The following is a 25099-nucleotide window of genomic DNA, read 5'->3' as shown; positions in this document are numbered from 1 at the left end:
TCGTGGGAATTGGAGCAGAAAATGCACTTATGAAAATAGATGAGGAATAAAGTAATTAGGCTAAATATGTTCTGTGTTTTGTTAGTCAAGTGGGGTGATAACATAGAGAGGGCTCTCCAAGAGCTGCAATTTAGATAATGATGATCGTAGAGATTGCTGAAATGCAAATGCCATATTATAATGCATTAATCCTTTCTGAGGTCTGTTTCAGTGTATTTTCAGAAACACTGCCTGGATTTTAATCTTCTGAATCTCTTCTGCTCTGTCCTGTTCTATTACGTAAGCTAACCTGGCGGTCAGATAATTAAGATGTCGAAGATAAGCCTCTTTCACAGTCCTAAATGTTCTAGAGACTGCAGCAGTCCATTTGGTTACCCTCTGCACTACTCTCTGTCTGTGATCCCCTCTGTGCTCTGTCCCCATTATCTCAGTCATTCTGCCCCTCCATACCAGCAGTGACAGACAGGCTGTTATCTGTGTGCTCAGTAGCATCATTTTGTATTTGAGGGCCTCTTTGTATGACCTCTTACTCCTTTTTTTCTTGGGAAATTATGTGATTTGTGTTTTAAAACATGGTCATTGTGCCTTCTGAGAATAGTGTAGTAGTGGACTTACATGTTGAGCAGGACACACCAGCCGCAGTGAGGATCCTCAGAGCTCAGACACTCTCCGCAGGTCCCATACTGCTCACAGGCCTCCACTGGGACCTGGGTCACCTACAACACACCAGAGGAAGGCTTAGACGCTTAACATAGGCCATGGAACCTACAACATTCACATGAACAGCCCATCATTTACAATTATTGTAAAACATATTGCGCTATATAACTACTTCATTGTTTGTTTAGCTGGATAATTGTGTGTGATACATTATGTAGTACAGTATGTAATGTATCCATTGAAATAGTGTCCCTGTTGACTTAGTAAACATGAGGAGGAAATGGGGAAAAGCCTGGTAGTATGTGAAATCTGATTTATTCCTTTAATTGATTGTGGGGGATTCAGCACTAGGTTGAAGATGACAAAGTTAAGACAATATAATAATTCCACACGGCAGCTTTCAGAAATAAACAAATTAATTGGACCAGAATCATTGATAACTATTAGCATCGTTGCTAACAAGCAACATTGGTCTCAATTTTGCAAAGAGTTTTGGGATATTAGAATCATGTTGTCTTAACCTTTGTCATCTTCAACCTAGGTTCAACAGAGGAAGCAGCTCTGGCAAACAGGCTAAGAAACGAGTTAAGCCACAGCAAAGATAAGCCTGATATCCATGGGTGTGCTCACAGCTTGGATCAGCCTACACACACAGATACACACATATACACACACCGCCACCTCTCTGTGTGGACGCCAGGCAAAGCATACGCTCCCATTAGTCGCTGTGATAGACGTTGCTGTTGAGTGGGCAGCGCCAGCCCGTGCATACACAAACAGGTTGAAGCTTTGCTACTTTATACTTTGTTATTATTCTCCCCCTTGACGGACCATGCGAGTCATTTCCCGATGTAAGCAATCACAAATGAAGAGTGGATTATGGATTAGAGCGTCTCCGCGTCTCTTGATAGCGTAAATGGGTTCTCTCTCAGTTATGTTGGCAAAACAGATTATCTGCCGCTCTCCGCAAAATCACTTTTTCTTTTTTTAAGAAAAAGCTAAATTATTTTAGAAGGGATGGGGGGACAGGCTCTACGTCCAAATCTGACACAGAAAGAGTAATCCTCCCAACCAGCCCAACTCAGATTAGCCTCTCCAAAACTAGCTAAGAAGGGGAATGAGCAGACAGACAGATGGGTCTTGATGTTACCGTGCCAACAGTATGCCTCTGGTGCTGCTCAGATTTAATGTTCAGCTCACATGATGTGAGTTTATTTGTCCATCGAATTTTACCTGAGCATGCAGGCAAAGCTATGAATCACAATGAGATGACATTTGTCAGCAGACAACATTTTGTTTGAGGGCCGCAATTTCCCACACATTTACAGCCCTAGAAATCCCTTGAAATGTAACTAATTAATTACCACACTAAAATGTGGCAGTCATTTGATGAAAGCTTCAGATTTTTCTCTTTATTAATTTATTTTATTGATAGGGCAGCACAAACCTACAGTACACGCTACATAGAGATGTGATCAAGAGAATTACACCATAGATGGTTATAATTATGCTGTAATATGTTATTTTCAACAGTCGTAAACTCGAATCCACTCTGCAACTGTCAATTTTGGCTATTATGCAATCCTCGTCATCTTATATCATGCTCTTGGGGGAAGGGGTTCCAACCTGAGTTAAGTGCGCTAAATGGAACGTAATTCCCTTTTTATGCACTTTTTCTCTATTTGTATTCTGACCTTGAACTGAAGCATCAGAACAGATCATGGCAAACAGTGTTTTAGCTCCGTGGTCTTGGAATTATCTCCAGACAAGCTTGAAAGACTTGGATCTTGTTTCCTTGGAGGAGTTTAAAAGTTTGGTTGACTCAAACTTACATTTGCATTTGACATTTTAGGAATTTAGCAGACAGGTTAGGAGGTGTTGTGAGGGGTTGTGTGCTGTGGGATTATTTAAGATACTTGTTTCAGATGTTTTTGGAAGATGGACAGTGAGATGCGTGTCGCCACTTGGGTGTCAGAAGAGGGGAAGGAGAAAAGTAGTTTAGTGTCATCCACATAGCAATGATAGGCGAGACCATGTGAGGATTAGACAGAGCCGCGTGACTTGGTGTGTAGAGAAAAGAGGAGAGGGCCTGGAACTGAGCCCTGGGGGATACCAGTAGTGACAGTACGTGGTGCAGACACAGATCCTCTCCCCGTCACCTGGTAGGAGAGGCCGGCCAGGTAGGATGCAATCCAAGAGTGTACAGGGCCTGAGATGCCCAGCCCTGAGAGAGTGGAGGAGGATCTCATGAATCATGGTGTTGAAGGCAGCTGATAGATCTAGGAGGATGAGAACAGAAGAGAGAGTCAGCTTTGCAGTGCGGAGGGCCTCCATGTCACAGAGAAGAGCAATCTTGGTTGAGTGACACGTCTTGAAACCTAACTGGTTAGGGTCAAGAAGAGTTGGTCAGAGAAAGCACGTTCAAGTGTTTTGTAAAGAAAAGAAAGAAGGGATACCGTCGGGTTTTTTTACATCAGAGGAGTATTGGTTTCTTGAAGAGGGGAGTAACTCAGGCCAATTTGAAGTCAGAGGGGACACAGTCAGTGGTCAAGGATGAGTTGAGATGGTCTGGAGAAGGATGAGAAGACGGGGTTGAGCAGGCACGTTGTCGGTAGGCCGGACCTCACTAGTCGCAGGATTTCATCTGGAGAGAGGGGAGAGAAAGAGGTCAAGACGTAGGGTAGTTCTCTATGAGTGGGACTAGTGGACTCAAGAGGCTGAGGGAATGAGTAGCAGATGTCATCAACCTTCTTTTCAAAGTGGTTGATGCAGAGAGAGAGGATGGAGGGGGAGGGGTGGAGGATTGAGGAGGGAAGAGGAGGTGGAAAAGAGCTTCCTAGGGTTAGAGGCAGAAACTTGACATCTTGAGTGATAGAAAGTGGCTTACGCAGTGGAGACAGATAAAGAAAAGGTAGAGGAGGGAGTGGTGAGGATGATAGGTCCTCCGGAAGTTTAGTTTCTCAATTTTCACTCAGTTGCCCGCAGCCCTGTTCTGTAAGCTCGCAATGAGTCCCTCAGCCACGGAGCAGGAGGGGAGGGCCGAGCTGGCCGGGAGGAATGGGGATGTTCCGAGTCATAGGATGCGGAAAGGGAGGAGAGTAGGGTCGAAGAATCAGAATCAGGAGACAGGAGGGAGATGGATTTAGCAAAAGTGAGAGATGAAAGGATAGAAGAGGAAAGAGTAGTAGGAGATGGAGAGCGAAGATCATGACCATCTTGGTAGGGGCTGAGTGGCTAGGGTTGGAGGAAAGCCACACAGAAAAGGAAACAAAGTAGTCATCGGAGACCTGGAGGGGGGTTGCAGTGAGATTAGCAGGCCACCAGCCTCTAATAAAGATGAGATCAAGCGTATTACCTGCCTTGTGAGTGGGAGGGGACTGCGAAAGTGTGAGGTCAAAAGAGGCGAGGGGAAAGAGAGAGTTAGAAAGAAATGAATCGAAGGCAGACGTTGGGAGGTTGAAGTTTCCAAGTACAAAGCCATCATCAGGAAATTAGCTTATCAAGTTCTCGAGCTCATTGAGGAACTCTCTATGGACACCTGGTGGGCAGTAGATGACAACAATTTTAAACTTGAGTGGCATGGAATTCAAATGAGGAGATGGACAAGTAAGAGAGGGAAAACATTTAAAATCTCTGCTTAGGAGAAATGAGCAGCCTGTGCCACCACCGCGACGACCAGATGCTCTCGGACTATGAGAGAAAACGTAGACAGATGAAGAGAGAGCACCTGGAGTAGCAGTGTTCGCTGGGGTGATCCCTGTCTACGTCAGGGCCTAAAAGTCAAGGGACTGAAGAGCTGCATAGGCTGAGATGAACTCGGCGTTCTTGACCGTTCCAAACGTTGCCAGAGACCAGGAATTCCACATGGGTACACTAAATCAGAAGAGTTGCAGCCAAGGGATGGGAAGTGTCTGTAAAGCCTACAGTGAAAGGAGTGAACAGTTATAGAAAACAAATATACTGTAGTTGCCAATGCTACAAAAGAGCCAAATGAGATCTGAAAATAACTAGGTAAGATACGAAAGTGAGAGTGGTGTGGAGCTGAGTATGTGAGCGGAGTTGAGCAGTCCAGTGTTTCACTTCCTTTCCAACCGCACCCCTAAAAAACACTCCTCTTTCAGAGGGGGAAAAACTGCTGCTCCAAATACGCTCCATTCATTCAAATTTCCAATTGAAACAACAACCATCTATTTACTACCTGGAACTACCATTTGGTTTTGAAGTATTGGCACCAAATGTATTCCAATAAACAACATGAAGAGGTGAATGTGGGAAGGGTTCATCATTCGTTTTAAATAGGCTATGTTGTAATAAATAGCATGCAAACACTGAAAAAGACAGGCAGCGTAAGAAGGAACCGAAAATGCATTATTTAGGCTATTTAATTAAACTATTATATCAATTATTTAAAAATGATAGCCTACAAAGAAATAAATTGTGAAGCATTTGCGAGTACGCCACACTAGGCTGCATATTAGGCTGGCAGGAACATTAAGCACTCAGCATTAAAACAACATTTTGTTGTATTAAACAGTTATAATCTATAAATTGTGCATATAGTCTGTGATTTACTTAGAATTAAATACCCATTTTCCGAAAAATACATTATTAGGCTCAGTCTACAGTGCTTTTGAATTCACTTTTATAAACACGAGTTTGGCCAGAGGCTGTGGCTTCAGGCTCGTGCCCGGAGAGCAGGCCAGCAATGGAGAATACCCTCTCCGTGCTTGCATAGACACTGTGGATACTAAACACCCTTCAGGCCACTCTTGCCAGGCTGAGCAGGGATGCAGAGTTTTTTTTCTATAGGTAAGCCTAAATATTTTTGGGAAAAGAACCCTATCAAAATGAAAGCTCCTTGAAAGAGGTAATATGTCTGGCCTATTGGGCCAAAATCTATGATAGCCCATTGTATAGATAATAGAACAAACATTAACAAAGCTTTTAAGAGATCAGATTTTTTGTTTAGGAATACTTTGCTACAATGACACACTTAGCTAGCTACCCACTTAATGTATTTATGTTAGCATGTGCACGTATTACACCTTCATTCTTTTGGGATATGTGTCTTTTCAGATTCCACAATGACATAGTTGTGGACACTACAGCTGTTGGTCCTCCTCATCTTTGTAAGTCACCTTGATTTTGCACCTGTGTGTTTTATCAGTTTCTTTAAACTCCATGACAGTAGCTAAAGCAAGGGGCTATAGCAGCACACAAGTAGCCTACAATTGCATGCTGGGCCGGGTATGCCCTGAGCTCGTGAAGTGATGCCTACGGTGGCGCTACTGAAGGCGAAATTGGAGCAAGCGAGAAGGCCAGTGCTCCAGCCTTTTGGAAACTCGCTCTGCGCTCCAGTCAAATTGAGCACGCTCCATTCTGGTGTGAAGCCTTCCTCTCTTTCCTTCCTTGAACACCTCGGCAGGACTGTCTTTGCTTCCGCGGCGGTCTTAGTTTTGCGAGGAGACCCCCATTTACAGCTGACGCTGAGAAAACAGGGGAGACTGAAGTACTAATACCAGTGGTGGAAAAAGTACTCAATTGTCATACATTCTTTAGGAATAAAAGTAAAACTAAAAGTTGTCAAAAATATAAATAGTAAAAGGACAGATACCACAAAAACTACTTAAGTAGTACTTTAAAGTATTTTTACTTAAGTACTTTACACCACTGAATAATACTAATAGCTAACTCTCTTGCAAAGGTGAAGAGCACACCTCCCGATACTAATTGCTGATTGCCTAGGAGAGGAGAAACCACTCCCCCTCCAAAACAGCCACTGATTACAAAAACAATAGTTACAAATTGCCCTGGCCCTTAATCCTGGGTGATGTGTCAACAATCATCTGCTAGTACTAGTTAATAGCTGTCAGCAATTCACATACCAGGTAGGCTACTGGGAAGACAGGAAGCACTTAAAGTAGATGGCCCTATCTAGTTAAAAGACAACACTAGACAACAACAGATAAAGACAAAAATTATACTTATCACTCCTGAAGATATCACGAGTATAGGAATGTGAGGAATGTGATCGTCATTAGGACTTGATGCGGTGGTACATATGATATATTTTGTATGTATCTATCTATGTATCTAGTATGTTTGTAATTGAAATGTATGTGTGTCTACGTCCCACAACATTTTTTTATGGTGTCTACGCATGCCTGTAAGTTGTTACAGTATGTCTGATATTTGTCTCAAACATTGTTCCCCTCTGCTCCTGTCTTGGTTAGACCAAGTGTCTCTTCAATGAGGTGAACCTGAATAAATAAAAGTAAAATAATTGCGAATAGCATGCTATTCATTTGGGGTGGAGCTCGAATAAATCAAATCAAAGTTGATTTGTCACGTGCGCCAAATACAACAGGTGTAGTAGACCTTACAGTGAAATGCTTACATACAGGCTCTAACCAATGGTGCGAGAAAAAAAAGGTGCGTGTGTGTGTGTGTGTGTATGTGTGTAGGTAAAATACATTTGAAAAAAGAGTAGCAAGGCCCTATACAGACACCTGTTAGTTAAAATACATTTGAAAAAAGAGTAGCAAGGCCCTATACAGACACCTGTTAGTCAGGCTTATTGAGGTAGCATGTACAAGTAGGTATCGTTAAAGTGACTATGCATATATGATGAACAGAGAGTAGCAGTGGCGTAAAAGAGGGGTTGGCGGGTGGTGGGACACAATGCAGATAGCCCGGTTAGCCAATATGCGGGAGCACTGGTTGGTCCGATCAATTTAGGTAGTATGTATCTAACAGGGTTATATTGGTGATTCCCCTTGCCACTTTATTGTTAAGCCAATGGGTTTTTGGTTTGAGTTTGTCTTGCCTTCACCTACTCAACATGGCATCTTATTGGCTGGTTTGCATCGCTTGCTTACGAGGGGGGATGTTCCAGTTAGAATCGTCCCAGTGAACAAGCACCAAACCAGCGGTAAGTTGTTGGTTGCAAAGCACTATACATCAAAAGTGATTTTTATACTCTCAAGTGATGATTTAAATGTACAATTTATATCAAATTGTTTGTAAATGTTATTCGAACATTACACATAAGATTCAGCGTTTTTTGGAGAATATTTGTTGTGTATTTTGTTGTAAAGAATTCCCGCCAGTACTAGCTAGCAACTTTCTGTGTCTGGTGGGGGGGTTCATATATTTTGTACAGTGCGTGAGTGCAGAGTTGGATGGTGAGATGTGCATTGCATGACGTGCAATTTTGTGCCGTTCCTAACAAAATAAATCTACATGACTGGTGCTACATGTTGGAGTTCCGTGTCGATGACTGATTGTACACAATGCAAGAAGAGTACTGTTACAGTGGTGCCGTGACCGTTCTTCTGGATCGGATCATCCTCCGCTGGATTTCCATCTCAGAACTTCGCCGTGGTTGCTGTTGAAGAATCAGATAAGACGTTGCTGGTGCAGTTTATGGCGATATCGCATTTCGCCACAAGAGGGTGCCACTACAACGTTTTATTATCGAAATTGATGATTTCTCTGGCCGAGGCTATTCACAGATAAACGATAACTTTTGTGTTACTTGTTTATTTGCAATGCTAATGTATATCTGATATAAGTAGGGTGAGTTTTACCAGTGTACTAGATATAGGTTAGATTTTGACATGAGGTTAAAAAATATATATATCAATGTTGTTGCAGATGCTTTGAGCAGAGAGCCTTTCGTACGACCCAGTGCACTCCATCGCCTGACAAGGGTCCCGTACGAGACCTTACTAGCTGAAGCCGACGCTGTGCGCACAGACAGAGTGCAAGATGTGTTTCGCTGGTCCAGCCACCCCTTTGACAAAGCCTCTGACTCCAACGAAGTGGTCATTAGCTGTCAGGCTACTGTTGACCCCCCCATCTGGTGCTTTATCAAGACATGAAGTTGCAGCTGTTCTTCATTCACACAGGTGCGGGGTGGGTGAAGTGGGCTCACATGCACTGCTGTTGCCACAGCTCCCACAGGCTGTTATGCCATCAGAGCAGACCGATGTCGATGTTCTGCCACATGACCTACTGATGAGTAAGCAGCGTGATGACAACGTGATCAGCAAAGTCATCTTCTTTGTGGAGAGGGGGAGAAGACCATCCCGGAGAGAGCGTGCCCATGAGAGTGTTGAGGTTTTGTGTCTTCTCAGAAGTTGGGACAAGTTGACCATGAAGATGGGTGTACTGTACTGTACTGTATTTCGAAGAATGCGGTTACAAAGAGGAAAATGTATCTGTATGTGGTTCCAGCCTCCATGAAAGCAATGGTGTTGAAGGGTGTCCATGATGAAGCTGGCCACCAGGGCCAACAGAGAACAGTCTACCTGACAAGACAGAGGTTCTTCTGGCATGGCCTGGAGAGGGAGGTAAAAGCTTATGTCAAGTGCTGCAGGAGATGCGTGGTGAGCAAGACTCCTGATCCGGAAGCAAGAGCTCCTCTTGAGAGCATAATCACAACTGAGCCTCTTGAACTAGTGTGCATAGACTTCTGGTATGCAGAAGATTTTTCAAACAAATCCTTGGATGTGCTCGTTGTTACTGACCACTTTACCAAATTGGCTCATGCCTTCTTGTGTCCGAACCAGTCTGCTAAGTCAGTAGCTCATCAGTTGTGGAACAACTATTTCTGTGTCTACGGGATGCCTCGCCGTATACACTCAGACCAGGGAGCCAACTTTGAGAGCTCTTTAATAGCCAAACTGTTGAGTGTTGCAGGCGTTCAGAAGTCTCACACCATGCCATACCATTCGATGGGGAACGGGTCTTGCGAAAGGATGAATAGGACTTTGGGAAACATGATCCGGGTCCTGCCAACGAGAGCAAAGCACAGATGGCCTCAGGAGCTGAAGTCCCTTACGTTTGCATACAATTGTACAATCCACGAGACCACAGGATTTGCCCCTTTCCTGCTAATGTTTGGGAGGACGCCAAGACTGCCTGTTGACATAGTCTTTGTCTCTGTCATAGAGAACCCAGAAGTTGTCGAATATGACCAGTTTGTTCAGTCTTTGAGGAGAGATCTGAAAGAAGCCATGAATGCAGCACAGGCATCTGCAGCGAAGCAGTTGAAGAGGCATGCTGACCTTCATGACAGAAGAGTCAGAGGAGCACCAGTGGAGATTGGGGATCAAGTATTGCTGGCTAACAAGGGGGAGCGGGGAAAGCGGAAGCTCACTGACCGTTGGGAGGATACTGTCTACCTTGTCACTGGATTGAATGCTGACAGTCACACTTTTAAGATTCAGAACGATGGTGCTGAGTACAGAACCAGAGTGTGGGTGTCAGAGTTGTCTTCTGAAGGAACAGGTGACACAAGCCTGGAGGGTGATGTGCGATCCTTGGATGCTCAGGATATTCCACCTTTGGATTCCGTGGATGATATACTGCAGCTGGAAGGTCTGCCTCGATCAGAGAGTCTTCAAGAATCTGACCGAGACTGTAACAATGTAGTGAGTGAGCTAATTGACCAGTCTGCTTACGATATCCGTACTGACCTACCAAACGCGGACCATTCCTTGCCTGATCAGTTACGTACTGACTGTGTTGATGGACACACTATTGTAACAGTACACAACACCGTTACCCCTTATGCAGTTGAAGGTAGTCGGGGTCATATTAGGTCAAGGGCAGGAAGGCTATTTAAACCCGTGTCAAGACTGATTGAGATTATGAATCAGCAGAAAGGTTGAAGGTTAAATATGTGAATAGAGGGTCAATGGTATTGACATCTTTTATTTGTTTTGCTTTTACATCATTGTGACCATGATTAGAGGTTGCAGGATGGTAATGTGACATATGATAAAGTCTCTTATGGTGGTTTATTTCATTACTTGTTTTAAAGTCACCGAGTGCACTTAACATGTGACAGGCATGTTTACCTATGAGGACTAAGGGGATTGATCAACCTCTTGTCACTCTAATTCTCAAGGAGAATAGTCTAATGACTGGAATATTTAGTGACTGATTTAAAGCAGGGTCTGCATCCTTGATATACACAGCTTTACCTTTTAGTTTTTTCTATTAGGTAGTATATATGTTTTTCTTTCTCTTGATTATTCTGTACATATGTTGAGTGTCTCTGTATCTGGTATGTTTGCACAGTGCCGTCTTGTATTTTGTTATTTTTCTTGGCAAGTGGAATTCAATAGGGGGGGAGTGTAACAGTGTTATATTGGTGATTCCCCTTGCCACTTTATTGTTAAGCCAATGGGTTTTTGGTTTGAGTTTGTCTTGCCTTCACCTACTCAACACGGCATCTTATTGGCTGGTTTGCGTAGCTTGCTTACGAGGGGGGATGTTCCAGGTAGAATCGTTCCAGTGAACAAGCACCAAACCAGCGGTAAGTTGTTGGTTGCAAAGCACTGTACATCAAAAGTGATTTTTTATACTCTCAAGTGATGATTTAAATGTACAATTTATATCAAATTGTTTGTAAATGTTATTCGAACATCACACATAAGATGCAGCGGTTTTTGGAGAATATTTGTTGTGCATTTTGTTGTAAAGAATTCCCGCCAGGACTAGCTAGCAACTTACTGTGTCTGGTGGGGGGGGGGTTCATATATTTTGTACAGTGCGTGAGTGCAGAGTTTGATGGTGAGCCGTGCATTGCATGACGTGCAATTTTGTGCCATTCCTATCAGAATAAATCTATATGACTGGTGCTACATGTTGGAGTTCCGTGTCGATGACTGATTGTACACAACGCAAGAAGAGTACTGTTACATGTACATGAATGTATAGTTAAAGTGACTAGGCATATAAGATAAACAGAGAGTAGCAGAAGCGTAAAAAGAGGGGTTGTCGGGTGGTGGGACACAATGCAAACAGTCCGGGTGGCCATTTGATTACCTGTTCAGGATTCTTATGGCTTGGGGGTAAAGACTGTTGAGAAGCCTTTTTGTCCTAGACTTGGCACTCCGGTACTGCTTGCCATGCGGTAGTAGAGAGAACAGTCTATGACTGGGGTGGCTGGGGTCTTTGACAATTTTCAGGGCCTTCCTCTGACACCGCCTGGTGTAGAGGTCCTGGATAGCAGGGAGCTTTGCCCCAGTGATGTACTGGCCCATAAGCACTACGTTCATACGTTCTATGTCTGGAAACTTGCAGGTGCCTTGGTGGAAAAGTGGGGTAACATCTCACAGCAAGAACTGGCAAATCTGGTGCAGTCCAGGAGGAGGAGATGCACTGCAGTAATTAATGCAGCTGGTGGCCACACCATATACTGACTGTTACTTTTGATTTTGACCCCCCCTTTGTTCAGGGACACATTATTCCATTTCTGTTAGTCACATGTCTGTGGAACTTGTTCAGTTTATGTCTCCGTTGCAGTATTTTGTTATGTTCATACAAATATTTTCACATGTTAAGTTTGCTGAAAATAAACGCAGTTTACAGTGAGAGGACATTTCTTATTTTGCTGAATTTATATAAATATACAACGATACCGTACACCGTATTCATAGAGATGATTTAAGATAAATCTACAGAAAACCCTATTGAATGAAAACTCCACGAGAAAATCTGTTGGCCAGCAAGTAGGAGGGTTTTCAGCAGTTTAATGAAATGTATTCAGTGTGCGGAAGGTAACCACACCTGCAGAGCGCGTTATGTGACTGAATAAGGTAAGTCTGAATTTCAATACTGAAAAGTGCATAGGAAATGCTTACATTTCCTAAGTCTGAATCGGTCCTTACAGCGATGCTAGGCACATGTAATGCATATGAAAGTAAGGCTTATCGTATCAGCCTACTATCACTACCACTTTCATTCAGATTTATCTGTAATTTAACATGTTTTCAGATTATAGAGATTTGTGTTCTCTTCAATGAAAACGCACTAAAAGCACAACAGTGCTTTGTCTGCAATAATGTGATTTCTCCTTTGCCTTTAAAAGTTGTCTCTATTAATTACTGTTAAATGTAAATGCAGCTGACCATATCCGTCAACCATCAGCTTATTATCTGACCCAGCCATCAGCTTATTATCTGACCCATCGATCTGCTGGGTGCAGGTGGGTGGGAGAACAAAGGGCCCTGATGGACATGGCTAGAAGTTTATCTCCTCTCCTCCCTGACCTGTTGTTTTCACAGCTGCTGACCCCTTGACAGGGATAACAAAAGGTCTAATGATGGGTTAGGTGGAAGCCCAGACAGAGACTGATAACCCTCCCTGTCCAAACAAACTCACACAAAAAAAGACCAGCCAGCTCAACAAATAGCATAGATATGAAGCATTTTCTCCTCTGCCTTTAGCCCTTGACAAGATGGGTCATGGGTGCCTCTATAGCAGGGGTCTCCAACCCTGTTCCTGGAGAGCTACCCTCCTGTAGGTTTCAATTGAACCCCAGTTGTAACTAACCTGATTCATCTCATCAATCAGCTAATTAATAGAATAATGATCACTAGATTAGGGTTGAAGAAAACACCTACAGGATGTTAGCTCTCCAGGAACAGGGTTGGAGAGCCCTGGTCTTTAAGCACTACAGTCAGCCTATAATGTTTAATGACTATGTGTACTGTATGTGCATGATGATGTGACATTTCACCTGGGTTATAGCTATTGCGTTCAGGTTGGTTATACTGATCAAGAGGATAATTCATTATCTAATGTTTCCCCCCCAAAAATGTACTTTTGAAAATTAAGTTACACACAAAACAAGCAAATGTGAAACCGGGGGATGAGGATTTCACATTTTACAGCATAGCACTTTGAGAGATTGCCTTATAGCCAATACAGGTTGTATTCCCTCTGAGTGATTAACTGTAATAACACTTTGTCACGCCCTGACCATAGTTATCTTTGTCTTCTTTATTATTTTGGTTAGGTCAGGGTGTGAAGATGGTGGTATGTGCGTTTTTGTCCTGTCTAGGGTTTTTTGTATATCTATGGGGTTTGGTACATCTAGGTATATGTAGGTCTATGGTGGCCTGAATTGGTTCCCAGTCAGAGACAGCTGTTTATCGTTGTATCTGATTGGGGATCCTATTTAGGTTCCCATTTTCCATTATGGTTTTGTGGGTTATTGTCTATGGTTAGTTGCATGTCAGCACTCGTTATATGTAGCGTTACGGTTGTTGTTTTGTATAGTTTTGTTCAGTGTTCTCTTTCATTAACGAGGAATGTATTCATATTACGCTGCACCTTGGTCTCCTCGTTATGACGAACGTGACACACTTGTTATGGTGCAGCTTTAAACCTCTGGCCCCATGATGTAGACCAGGGATGGGCAACTGGTGGCCTGCTGGCTGACCAAATTATTTATTTATATATATATATATATATATATATATATATATATATATATATATATATATATACAGTTGAAGTCGGAAGTTTACATACACTTAGGTTGGAGTCATTAAAACTCGTTTTTCAACCACTCCACAAATTTCTCGTTAATAAATCCTCTTAAGACTAGCCCCCTTTGGAGGAAGTGCGTGCCCATAGTAAACTGAAAATATTTTTTCCCAAAATTGCTAATATATGCATATAATAATTATTATTGAATAGAAAACACTCTAAAGTTTCTAAAACCGTTTAAATTATGTCTGTATGTAAAGCAGAACTCTCAGGGCAGCCTTTCTCCCAAACTCTCTCTTGTGAAGAGAAAAGTTGGGTCAACTTTGACGTCATCGCCCCCACCCTTCCCAGGCAGCTACCGATCTGGGAACAGTATGTATTTGTTCAGCGCGATGTCTGCTTTCAAATGGCGCGTTCATTGTGAGAATCCCATGAGCCCTCGACGTTTGGCGGGCGAAAATGCTCGTGTCACTCTGAAAAACATGCACTCTATTGCGTGCGGCCGATTTGGACAACGTTCTTTTCCATGGTCCAGCAATTGAAGCCGGTTTGTCTGTTCGCGCTGATCTTTGTTCTACATGTTAAAAACATCATAAAGCTCGATTTTGCACATAGTTTGACCAGTTTAGTCGACATATAATATGTAAATTGGAAGTTTTGATGCGCAAGAGTGCTGGACCAGAAGCCATTTTGGATGCATTTCAGCTGAAGCTGTTAGCATATGCTAATACAGAGACACACAACGTGAAACCAAACGATGTATTGGGTAAGTATGACTCCTTCTACGTCTTCTGATCGAAGAACATCAAAGGTAAGGGAATATTTATGTGGTTATTTTGGGTTTCTGTGGACTCCAAACGCAGAGGAGACATACTGCTAATATCTGAGCGCCGTCTCATTGTATAGCCAGTGAACGATGTCTGTAACGTTAAAAATAAATGTAATACAGCGGTTGCATTAAGAAGAAGTGTATCTTTGTAACTATATGTAGAACATGTATATTTAGTCATGTTTATTGCTTGTTATCTGACGTTATCTGTCGGAGCTATCATCATTTCTCCGGACATTTGAGTAGCATTTTTTGAAATGTCGTCATTGTAAACAGAGATTTATGGATATAAATGGCATATTATTGAAAAAATGTAATGTACTGTGTAACATGTAATGCATTTTGCGTTATGGTAATGAGCTTGAGCCGTAGTCACGATCCCGGATCCGGGATGGGGAGCATCAAGAGGTTTTAACAAACTAGTTTTGGCAAGTCGGTTAGGACATCTACTTTGTGCATGACACAAGTAATTTTTCCAACAATTGTTTACAGACAGATTATTTCACCTAAAGTTCACTGTATCACAATTCCAGTGGGTCAGAAGTTTACATACACAAAGTTGACTGGGCCTTTAAACAGCTTGGAAAATTCCAGAAAATGATGTCATGGCTTTAGAAGCTTCTGATAGGCTAATTGACATCATTTGAGTCAATTGGAGGTGTACCTGTGTATGTATTTCAAGGTCTACCTTCAAACTCAGTGCCTCTTTACTTGACATCATGGGAAAATCAAAAGAAATCAGACAAGACCAAGAAAATACTAATTGAGTGTAAGTAAACTTCTGACTGGGAATGTGATGAAGGAAATGAAAGCTGATATAAATCATTCTCTACTATTATTCTGACATTTCTCATTCTTAAAATAAAGTGGTGATCCTAACTGACCTAAGACAGGGAATTTTTACTAGGATTAAATGTCAGGAATTGTGAAAAGCTGAGTTTAAATGTATTTGGCCAAGGTTTATGTAAACTTCTGACTTCAACTGTATGTATATATTAATCATCAGTTATCATATTAAAAACTGCAAACATTTGCCTCCAACCTGTTGGGTACTAACTTCTAAACTTGAAATATCCCTATTCATGTTACCATATTATAACTGAGGGTATGGAAATTTACTGAATGAGAAAGTTTAGATTCTGTCAGAACATGTTATTGTTAAATATCAGGTATCCTATGGAGAGAAGGGCCACAGTCTGGTTTCTGTCAACAGATAAGGTAGGACAGCCGTGAGTTGGGGAGGAGTGAGAAATTTGGGCCGAGGTCAGATGAAATGAGACAGAACAGTCACCACTAAAGTCCTGTCTAGCAATAGAGATGTATTGGCTGTCCAGATGTGCAAGGAGGAGACTCAGCGTAAGAGGAAGGTATATGTGCTTGTGTAAACATGTCTGTCTTGTACAGCTGTGTGACCCAGTGGGTGAATAAACTTGGTTTGAGTTTTACTAGTCATCCGTGAGTTTTACTCTGGCAAAATGAGTAGAATTGCAGGAAATTAACTTTAGAACAAAAATGTGTTTTCTCTTTGCTGTCGCGAAAGGGGCATCTAAAATGTTTTGCACGCGAAGTGGGGATGCCACTGCGGCCCCTCATGAGTTCTGTTTTTTTGTGGCCACCACCCCCATCAAAGTTGCCCATCCCTGATGTAACCATTACAATTCAATAGAGAGTGTGTCTGTTTGGACAATACACGTGAAGCAGGGATAGATCTTTCAATAAATAATCAACCAGAGGACATTAAACAGAAACTACTACACACACTCACACACTCACTCCATTCCTCTCCACTCTGCATCATCATACTTGCCCTGTCTGCTGCGCTGCGCTCGGCAGGAGAAAGAGGGGCTCATTGTTATTCTGCGAAGGTCGCCTGATCTCAGCCAAATCTATCTGTGCCTCGCTCTTGATTCCACATCATTTCTCTATTGTTTGGCTCAGAGAAATCCCCAAATCCCCCTACTCTGGCATCAGCTGGAAAAGCAGGAAATCTGAGAGAGCAGCCCAGCAAGCTCCTCTCCTCCTGGAATTCCTCTCTAAAGCTCTAGGAAGGCCTGATTGAAATGAGAGGGAGAAAGTCTTTTCACCTTCCTGGTTCTTAAGGGCCAAAAGCCACAAGCAAGTCGGTATGGTTCCAATATTAGGAGAGTGCATGGCCATGGCCTGGTTTGTTGGTTACATGCGTCCATGTTCTCATAATACAGTCAATGGGGAGACTATCTCCTTGAAGGGAGAATATGTCTCTCTTTGAACAACCAAGGCTCATCAATAAGTGATGTCTTGTCTCTTCCTGACCATCACACTCCAGGAAGTGCTGCCTTGATTTGTATCAAGAGACACTTCTGTACAATGCCTGTGCCCGTTTCTCTCTCCTTTCTTAAAAACCTTATTTGAGCCTTCACATGACGTTTATAGGATATTTCCAGACACATTTAACTAATTTATGCTGCCTGTATTGTCCAAACACCCTCTGCCTCCTTGTCCTTCAGTTTAGTTTAAAAATACATTCCAACAGTCGGGAGACAAGTGAGTGTAGCAATGATAGCAGGGCTTTTGGTCACACTGAAATCTAATCCCATTACACAGTGCCAAGTGACTGAGCCTGAATAATCACTTGAGTTAAAAGTGATTACCACTGTTCCCTCTTATCTCGCAATGAGTCCAGAGGACTTCAGCCAACAACAAGTGCTCTGCTAGCTGATGTGATGCTTGTCCAACTGGAGAACACCATATGACACCTACAAATCAAGAAAATGTCTCTAATGGTTTTCTATGGAGTGTGTGTAGCATAGTTTAATATGCATGGCAGTCGTATGGTTTTCTATGGAATGTGTGTAGCTAGTATAACATGCATGTTAGTCTAGAGGTTTTCTATTGGATGCGTGAGGCATGTATGATGCATGTTAGTCGTAGTCGGTGCACATGGGTGAGTAATTAGAGCATGTGTCCTTCTGTCTGAACATGCCCTGCATATCTTACACACAACCCCAACATGGAGTTTACATATAATATGAGAGATACATAAAAAAAAGTAGTACCACGATGTGTGAAGGAGAGCACAATTTCAAATATTTCTGATATTTGCTCGAGTTCCAATGAATCTTTACTTTTTCGATTATTGTGATATTATACACAACCCTCAGCCCAAATAATGTCGGCTAGTCATAAATTAATTTATTGTTATTTTCATCACAACTCTAAACCCATGAGGTACATACATCATTGCATTCATATTTACAGGAAAGGATCTTGTTAACTTATAAACATTTCTGTTACAGTAGGGAATGGGAGATTCCTCACCTGATTGTCAGACATGATGTAGAGAGAGTTGCGGTCCAGAGAGAAGGCCATGTCTCGGAGGATAGGACCACCTTCTGTCATCACGGTCAGGGTCTCATACTGCCCCCCGCCCTCAGGAGACCCATCCACTCGGACCTGGAGGACAGAGAGACAGACATAGGGCTGGTCTATTACATCTGTATGCTTGACAATAAAATTGTGACAGTTTTGACCAAACAAACCTATGGAGTACTGTACTCTTAGCTCAGCTTTGTAATGTTTGTCCTACTCCAGGATTAGTTCATTATGTTACCGGTGATGGCATGTTTCTGGCTGGTTTTCAATTAAACCAGACTAAAGACTCATTTAACTTTGGCACAACTTCAAACCACCATCTTTTGGGGTGCATTAAAAGCATGTTTGTGGATAGGCACACACATACAAACAGAGAATTGGATTCCCTTCCCCAACCCCTTTCTGTCCATTTTCATCAATACACGTTTTCCTCATTAGTAGGTGATGTCAGAAATCTGAATGACTTCATACAGTAACAGTAGATTATTATCACATCTGAAAATGTAAATTGATATACCCTGAGTCTTAAAAGACAACAATAAGTTGGACAACTGAGAAAAAAAGATCCTCATTAGCTATACTATCTCCAGTCTAATGGTTGCTTAGAATTCAGCATGATAATATCAACTGGCTGATTAAACCTATGTAACTGCTGTGAAGTGGAAATGCTTTCTCGTATTAAGAAGATACTCATCTAAATACAGAATGACAGGAGACTTTGCAGAGGGATAGTCAATTAGGGGGCAGATGTAAGAAGCCCATAATAAACTACATTATCCTCCATTCTGGTTATCTGGACAGTACAAATCTGCAGCACCAAGATCAGGTTGGACTGCAGCAAATCTCCCTGCATGCCAGACCAGTGCACACAGCCACTGGCAGGCCCACAACACTCTCTCAATAGACACAGCTGGAATCAATAGAAACTGATTGGATGATTGGATCCCCTGGGCTCAAAAATAGCACCAATTAATCAACCCTTCCACCTTCCATTCAGCAGCCCTCTCCTAAAGGCTGGGGTCCCCACCATAAAGATAGAGGAATATAGAGAAAAACACCTCGTGGACTGAGATGGGAGAATCCTACCGGCGAAATAACTTCTGTGACAAAGAGACCAAAGCCTGGCAAGCAGCCCCAGCGCTGCAGTCATTTAGGGACACGGTCAGGGGATTCTATCAGAAGGACCATTAGGATCACAGTGTCCACTCTGCTCCGTTTGTCATTTAACCAGCTCTGTCCACCATTGATTTGACACTGTCATCCCCCTAACCAGTCACTCAATAGAAAGTTGTATCCAGTAAAGCCTCTGTAACTCTTCATCTATTTCGTGGTTCCCTGCCCCCTCATCCTCTGTCTCTCTTACCACAGTCCCACGCAAGGTGGAGTCAGCTTTCATTCCATTTCACACACTCTCTATTTCATTCACAGAAACCAGCGCTTGTATGAGTTCCACTTGCAAAACCTGATTGGAAAATAAAACCGAAATTGCCCAGAGAGATATTGTGCCAGCGGTATTAAGCTGGGCATTAGGAAGTAGACCAGGAGCAACCACAGTGAACAAGGTCCAATTTATTATCTCGGAGGAAATAGTGAATTTGACTGGCCCAGAGTTTGCTTTCAGTCCATTTATACATGAGCTTATAATCTAAAACAGGGTTGTTTGGGCTTTGGCCCTGTGGGACTACATCAGGTCCTCAATCTCTCTTAAGCCTCACAGTTCGTAATGAGAGGAGGACCGTTTAATTGGCTTTATAATGAGCCTGCTGGTAGCTGCTGAGATGTGCACAGTATCTGGAAGCTGTCCTAGTTCAGCCAGAGTTTCTGGTAGAAGTAATGTGCATGATGAAAAGTGGCTAGTTTACAAAGATCAACTCATGCCTGCTACCCCATCAACCTTAGCCATGTAATAATGAAAATGTTTTGTAAATGAGTAGGAAACATCATTCAAGGTCCAGAACATATGAACAAAAAAACCCACAAATAAAGTAATTTCATGGCTCTTAGAGTATGTGCACAAAATATTTTTTCTCTTCCTTCGTAGGCAGTCTGTTTTACTGAATAGGAAGGTTACTAATGCTTTGGCTAAATGCCCTTTTCTAATCTAGTGTTTCTGTTGTCTTTCTTTAAATGTCCAAACTGTAACCTAACGTTACAAGAGGAAATACAATGGTGTGTTTTTCCCCGATACCGACAGGGGGAGTTCTGTAGCACCAAGATCATCTTAAAGGCCAACATTGGATACAAACAAGAAAGTAAAATAACCTGACAAATACTTTTTAGAATGTCATATGACCCCATATACTCTTAGTAAGGAATTAATACAATGCTCTTTTAGCATGGCTTGCTGCATCTCTCAGTGGTAGCGTGTTGTGATTCCATCCTTTAAAGAGATTCTCCGGTACTTTTGTATCATTTTTAGCCAGTAGTTCTGAAAGTAGCATTCATGAGCCAAAGTTGGTCCCGAAACTTGGATACTACATCACATACAGTAGCAGTCAAAAGTTTGGACACCTACTCATTCAAGGGTTTTTCTTTATTTTTACTATGTTCTACACATATGGCATCATGTAGTAACCAAAAAAGGTGTTAAACAAATCAAAATATATTTTATATTTGAGATTCTTCAAAGTAGCCACCCTATGCCTTGATGACAGTTTTGCACACTCTTTGTATTCTCTCAACCAGCTTCATGAGGTAGTCACCTGGAATGCATTTCAATTAACAGGTGTGCCTTGTTAAAAGTTATTTTGTGGAATTTATTTCCTTCTTAATGCGTTTGAGCCAATCAGTTGTGTTGTGACAAGGTAGGAGTGGAATACAGAAGATAGCCCTATTTGGTAAAAGACCAAGTCCATATTATGGCAAGAACAGCTCAAATAAGGACAGAGAAATGACAGTCCATCATTACTTTAAGACATGAAGGTAAGTCAATGTGGAAAATTTCAAGAACTTTGAAAGTTTGTTCAAGTGCAGTCACAAAAACCATCAAGCACTATGATAAAACGGTCTCTCATGAGGACCGCCACATGAAAGGAAGACCCAGAGTTACCTCTGCTGCAGAGGATAAATTCATTAGAGTTAACTACACCTCAGATTGCAGCCCAAATAAATGCTTCACAGAGTTCAAGTAACAGACGCATCTCAACATCACTGTTCAGAGGAGACTGCATGAATCAGACCTTCATGGTCGAATTGCTGCAAAGAAACCACTTCTAAAGGACACCAATAAGAAGAAAAGACTTGCTTGGGCAAAGAAACACAAGCAATGGACATTAGACTGGTGGAAATCTGTCCGTTGGTCTGATGAGTCCAAATTTGAGATTTTGGTTCCAACCGTTGTGTCTTTGTGAGACGCAGAGTAGGTGAACGGATGATCTCCGCATGTGTGGTTCCCACCGTGAAGCATGGAGGAGGTGTGATGGGGTGGGGGTGCTTTGCTGGTGACACTGTCTGTGATTTATTTAGAATTCAAGATATACTAAACCAGCATGGCTACCATAGCATTCTGCAGTGATACACCATCCCATCTGGTTTGCACTTAGTGGTACTATCATTTGTTTTTCAACAGGACAATGACAGGACAATGGACAATGACACACCTCCGGGCTGTGTAAGGGCTATTTTACCAAAAAGGAGAGTGATGGATTGCTGCATCAGATGACCTGGCCTCCCCAATCCCCCAACCTCAACCAAATTGAGATGGTTTGGGATGAGTCGGACCGCAGAGTAAAGTAAAGGGTAGTTTGAAAGTTGCCAGACAGCTTCCCGGACCCACATCACAACATGTTCTTACATTTCTCTCCCTTTAAATATTGCCATATGGAATTGATTATGAGATTATTGTGATCAATGAAGCAATTTGGGAGGGTTCTAAAAGAGGTAAACATTACTGTACATAAATGTTCCTTCTAGCTTTCCATTTCCCTGGAAGTTGGTAAGAAAGATGATCAGTTCACAGTACATGTCTTTGGCCTGCCAATCCCACTAAATGTGACCAGATGTGACTAGCATGGGCGAAGTGTGTTAAGTCTATCTATCATACCATATGGATAATAGACTTGGAGCACTCTTCAGCTAGCCTATCCATTTTAGTCTAGTATCATTACAGTCTCCCTTATTCCTTTGCCCCAGATACAGTATGGTAGAAAGGACACTCTAGCAACAAAGATTCATAACATTTTCAAACATAACGTCTTTCTAAGAGAATAAAAATACAATGACATAAGGCCAGTACATCTGGCAGCCTTCAGGGTTGAGTGGCTGTGTGTTTGGGCAGATTCTAACTGACAGACTGGAGAGTGGACATTGATTAGCCCATATGTGGTCCTCTGTAGCTCAGTTGGTAGAGCATGGCGCTTGTAACGCCAGGGTTCGATCCCCGGGACCACCCATACGTAGAATGTATGCACACATGACTGTACACATGACTGTAAGTTGCTTTGGATAAAAGCGTCTGCTAAATGGCATATATTATATTATATTATTATATCCATCATGATTTTGCCTGAATGCTGATGAAGCGGAGTGTGTGTCTGTCCTGCGAAGACAGTATGGTGCTGCAGTGCCTAATGAAAGGGGGATGTGTTTAGTGAGAGCCAAATAGGTGGATGTCTGTATTACACCCCTGCACTAATCAGTCAGGCATGACATCACTGCTACTAAGTGAGCTGTATTGATTCCTCGCATAGAACAAGCTGTATGTTAGCAAGTGCTATTACCAAACATGATTAATACTATGATGAATGCACTCTAAGTGTGTGTGTGTGTGTGTGTGTGTGTGTGTGTGTGTGTGTGTGTGTGTGTGTGTGTGTGTGTGTGTGTGTGTGTGTGTGTGTGTGTGTGTGTGTGTGTGTGTGTGTGTGTGTGTGTGTGTGTGTGTGTGTGTGTGTGTGTGTGTGTGTGTGCTCGTCTGATAAAAAAAATAAAAACATACAGCAGTGTTGGCCCAAAGGAATAGGACGTTCTCTAAATCCCTGAAGTTAACATTCTACAGTATGCCTAGCTTCCAAGGCCCCATACCACAGTTTCTACTACGTAACCAGAGACTCCTCTAACTCACCTCAGGTGAGGTGACAGGTGATGGCACCGATGGGTAGGGCTGCTGTCTTATCGGCCCTCAACTAATCATACTACGTATTTTGATTGTTTTTTTGCGTTGTTCGTAATTCGTTTTGTACATAATGTTGCTGCTACCATCTCCTATGACCGAAAAGAGCTTCTAAACATCAGAACTGGGATTGCTCAGCTCAAACTGGACAAAGAGTTGTTCTCTTTCGCTGGAGAAGTAAACAGAGATTGAGGCAAAAGAGGACCAGGACCCTGTGAGGACCAGGCGATGAGTGGCTAATCTGCCCTTGCCCTCCATTCTGCTAGCTAATGTTCAAGAGGTAGAAAATAAATCGGATGAACTGAAAGCACGTATATCCTACCAACAGGACATTAAAAACTGTAATATTTTATGCTTCACCGAGTCGTGGATGAACGACGACATTAAGAACATAGAGCTGGTAGGTTATACACTCTGTTGGAAAGACAGAACAGCAGCCTCTGGTAAGACATGGGGCGGGGCCTATGCATTTATGTAAACAACAGTTGCTGCACGATATCTAAGGAAGTCTCAAAGTTTTGTTCGCCCGAGTTTGAGTATCTTATGAATAGCTGTAGACCACACTATTTACCCAGAGAGTTTTCATCAGTATTTTTCGTAGCTGTCTACATACCACCACAGAGCAAGGTTGGAACTAAAACTGCACTCAATGAGCTGTATTCCGCCTTAAGCAAACAGGAAAACGCTCACCCAGAGGCGGCGCTCCAAGTGGCCGGTGACTTTAACGCAGGGAAACTTAAATCAGTTTTACCGAATTTCTATCAACATGTTAAATGGGCAACCAGAGGGAAAAAATCTACACCACCTCTACTCCACACACAGACGCAAACAAAGCTCTCCCTCGCCCTCCATTTGGCAAATCTGACCATAACTCTATCCCCCTGATTCCTGCTTACAAATAAAAATGTAAGCAGGAAGCACCAGTGACTCGGTCTATAAAAAAGTGGCCAGATGAAGCAGATGCTAAACTACAGGACTGTTTTGCCAGCACAGAATGGAATATGTTCCGGGATTCGTCCGATGTCATTGAGAAGTACACCACATCAGTCACTGGCTTTATCAATAAGTGCATCGAGGACGTTGTCACCACAGTGACTGTCTAAACAAAAGAGTCCACTTCGTCCGGATAATTACATGACCCATCTAATTAGCCAGGTGTGTCTGGGGGTGATTACGGCCATCTATTGTATTTCATGAAGAATAGTGACCCATCAACTTAGCTAGATGTGGCTGTGGGGAGTTTGCATTTCCTTCACATGACCCATCAATTTTGACAAGTGTGTCAAGTAAGCGTCATCTAATAATTATAAAATAGTTCTAAATTATTTTCAGCAAAAGACATGACAAAAACACACTTTTTAACTATAGTGAATACTACAGTATTTAATTTGCATATACCCTGCCCATTCCCCTCCTCCATATCCCAATTTGTGCAACCCATAAGTGAGAAACCTACAGTACATGCCATGTGTAGACCATATATTGTATTATAGAAAAGAGCAGAAGCTCTGAACTATCCGTTCAGACCTATCTACCTACAGGTTATGGAAAATGTGCTCTTTTAGTATTTCTCAATTAGGTTTCCTCAAGGAAAAAACCTCCACTGCTAGGCCAAAGATAATAAAACAAAAACACTATAGTAAATATTACAGTTCACAAAAACACTACAGTATACTACAATCTGTAAAAACACTACAATAATTGCTATAGTATATACTACAATTTTAATTTACTACAGTAGTTGTACTATAGTTAACTGTAAATACTATAGTATAGTCTGTGAAATACTACAGTATTTATTGTAGTGAAAAAACACAACAGTGAATACTAGTATTTATACCATAGTGTATTAGAATATATTT

The 25099-nt window shown here is 42.2% G+C and overlaps 1 protein-coding gene across 1 annotated transcript in view; it reads right to left on the bottom strand.

Annotated features, from left to right (window-relative positions):
- The window catches only part of LOC124003787 (plexin-A2-like), a 72962-nt gene that overhangs the window by 27709 nt on the left and 20154 nt on the right, over positions 1–25099 (bottom strand). The window contains exons 4-5 of the mRNA XM_046312356.1: positions 18077–18211; positions 616–716 (exon numbers count right to left, since the gene is read on the bottom strand). Of these exons, the coding sequence (XP_046168312.1) occupies positions 616–716; positions 18077–18211 (236 nt within the window). The remainder of the gene's footprint in view (positions 1–615; positions 717–18076; positions 18212–25099) is intronic.

The sequence above is a fragment of the Oncorhynchus gorbuscha genome, linkage group LG18 (genome assembly GCF_021184085.1).
Source record: "Oncorhynchus gorbuscha isolate QuinsamMale2020 ecotype Even-year linkage group LG18, OgorEven_v1.0, whole genome shotgun sequence".
Classification (NCBI taxonomy): Eukaryota; Metazoa; Chordata; class Actinopteri; order Salmoniformes; family Salmonidae; genus Oncorhynchus; species Oncorhynchus gorbuscha.
The sequence above is the reverse complement of the archived record's forward strand: the minus strand, read 5'-3'. Positions and strand labels throughout refer to the sequence as shown.